This window comes from Echinops telfairi, unplaced genomic scaffold, assembly GCF_000313985.2.
Source record: "Echinops telfairi isolate 266 unplaced genomic scaffold, ASM31398v2 ScPeMD7_23;HRSCAF=83, whole genome shotgun sequence".
NCBI lineage: Eukaryota > Metazoa > Chordata > Mammalia > Afrosoricida > Tenrecidae > Echinops > Echinops telfairi.
The window spans coordinates 88,118,710-88,121,088 of NW_022103920.1; the positions used below are offsets into that span (position 1 = coordinate 88,118,710).

At 60.8% G+C, this 2,379-nt stretch overlaps 1 protein-coding gene across 1 annotated transcript in view; it reads right to left on the reverse strand.

Moving 5' to 3' along the window:
- The window catches only part of CRHR2 (corticotropin releasing hormone receptor 2), a 35,889-nt gene extending 34,659 nt beyond the window's left edge, over window positions 1-1,230 (reverse strand). The window contains exon 1 of the mRNA XM_045288958.1: window positions 1,161-1,230. Coding sequence (XP_045144893.1) covers window positions 1,161-1,182 — 22 coding nt within the window. The 5' untranslated portion in view covers window positions 1,183-1,230. The remainder of the gene's footprint in view (window positions 1-1,160) is intronic.
- Between the last annotated feature and the right edge of the window lie 1,149 nt (window positions 1,231-2,379).

Genomic DNA, 2,379 nt, shown 5'->3' on the forward strand with positions numbered 1-2,379 from the left:
ATGGACAGAGATGGACTCCCAGGGCATATGGACTGGACAGAGATGGACTCCCAGGGCATACAGATGGACAGAGATGGACTCCCAGGGCATACAGACTAGGAGGGCAACGTTGGCACTTTGGGCAAAAGAGGACGTGCTCTTTTCTTTGTTTCCAAAATAGCTCCCAGAGTTGTGTACAAGCCATGTGTGTCCCTTTTGTGAATGGATGAAGGCCCTGGGAAGTTATTCAGGGGGATGCCTTGCCTGGGGGGGGGGGGGGGGGGGGGGAAACGTGGGTCCCTTTCTGCATGCCTCAGGGGCAGAAACAATGGGGTCCCATGGCCAGGGACCGCAGGAAGGGCGGGGCCTGTACCACAGAAGGGAGGGGTGAGGGTCACCTAGGGTCACCTCTGAGGGTAGAGAACTCCAAGGAGGGGGTGGCCTGAGATGGGACCCATTTCCTGACCGCTGGCTGCTGACGGCACCGTACTTGGGCCCCCACCATAACCACTGACGTAGACCCGACGGGACACTTGTCCAGGGCCACCGCTGCAGGGTGAGAGCTCAGTTTCAAACTCGGATCTGTCTGACCCCCACGCCGGGGCTTGCGGCCCCTACTTTTTGAGGCAGGCAGACAGGTGGGTCTATGCTGGGCCCCTATCTCTGGAGCTCAGACAGCAAGCAGCCCCTGGCCTGTGGCCACTCCTCCCCCAGTATCTTCAGCCCTGCTGCATCAGCGGACGAGACCTGCGGACATGGGGCCCAGGGCAGGTGGAGCAACACATCTCCGGAGTCTGTGAGCACGCAGGGCCCTCTGAGCTGGGCAGCAGCTGACCCTGCTTCTGAACCCGATGCTGAGAGCTCTGAGGGGGTCAGAATCCAGGGGCTCAGCTGCTGCTTCCTGAGTCTTTGTTGGGAGGTGACACCTGTAGCCACGGCAACGGGAAGATGTGTTTTATACCTGCTGATGGGGCCCGAGTTTGAAAGCACAGAGGTCATATCGGAGCCCCTGAATCGCAGCCCTGCCGGCTCCTCAGGTACTGATACAGGGAACAGCCGGGAAGATGATTCCCTGTCCAGCCCTCCTGTTCATGGGGATGAGTCCTGCCCACGGACCCCAGCAAGGTACAGATAGAAGCAGGCCCAGGACCATGGACTGGGCCCTGTTGCGGGGTGTGTACCTGAAAGGTTGGCAGGGGTCATGACTGTGCCACAGAACTGCTCCAGCAGTGTCCACAGGGGTGGCCCTCCGGTCACCTCGCTTGGCCGGGCTGCCTAGGGGAACAAGAGGAATGAGGCCGAAGGTCAGGCCCTGCCTAGCCATTGGCAGCACACAGTGTGGCCTTCCCTGTCTAGTTCCGTCTGTGCCTCGTCCCTCACTCCCCTTGCCTTGATGTGCAGAGAGGAAACAGGCCCACACGGAGGAGGGAGAGCCCTGAGGCCACACAGCACAATGGTGACTGAGCCAGGCTGGAACCCAGGGGAGATGTGGGAAGTGGCAAGGCTGGTGCACACTATGTGCCCTGTCGGGGAGCCCGGGTCAGCTGGGCGGGAGCTCACTAGCTGTTTCCTCCCCTGACCGGGATGTGCAGAGGGCCGTGGTATGTCAGGCCCCAGAGCACGGGGCAGAGAGCTAATCATTCTGTTTTGTTCTGTTGCTGTGCAGGCACGCAGGCAGGACACCGGGTGACAGGCTAGCAGCACACAGGGAAGACGCAACCTGGGTTGGGGGAGACTGAGAAGGCTTCCTGGAAGAGGTGGCTCTTGGGAACCACCAGAGGTAAGGCGGGACAAGAGGGGCCACAGGGCCAGCAAACGCACTCCATGGGGGCAGGTGAGGTTGCTGCCACACAGGCGCTCCATCACATCAGAAAGGCATGGCACCAGACCCCGGGATCCCGGATCCTGAAAGTGTCATCCACCTGCGTCAGTGTAGACACAGGTGTGCTCTCAGCCCTTGCGGGGGAGCCCGCCTTCTGGTGGGAGACCAGCAGATCAGAGCAGTTACACTGCGCTGGAGTAGGGGATGGTCCAAGAGGAAGGCATGTGAGGGGAGCGGGAGGTAGCCTGGCGCAGGGCACTGGGTAGGAAGGGTGTCCTAGGGAGAGAGAACGGTATGTGTTTAGGCAGGAGGCTGGACAAGGCACGGGGTGAGATTGAAAGAGAGCCATGCATGCTGAAATATTCCAACCCCTGTCCCCCATTCTTCTCAGGACCGCCACTCTCACCCCTGTTTGCACTGTGCGCGCACGCGTGAGAATGCGTGAGCAAGATGACCTTTATGGCCCTCCCCGCCCGGGCATTCCTGAGTCACCTGGGCTTGCAGCAGGCCCGTCTTCCCAGTGAGCACCCAGTCCTGGCTTGTTAGGGTCAGAGCGCCCTCCCTGGCCTCTGGCAATG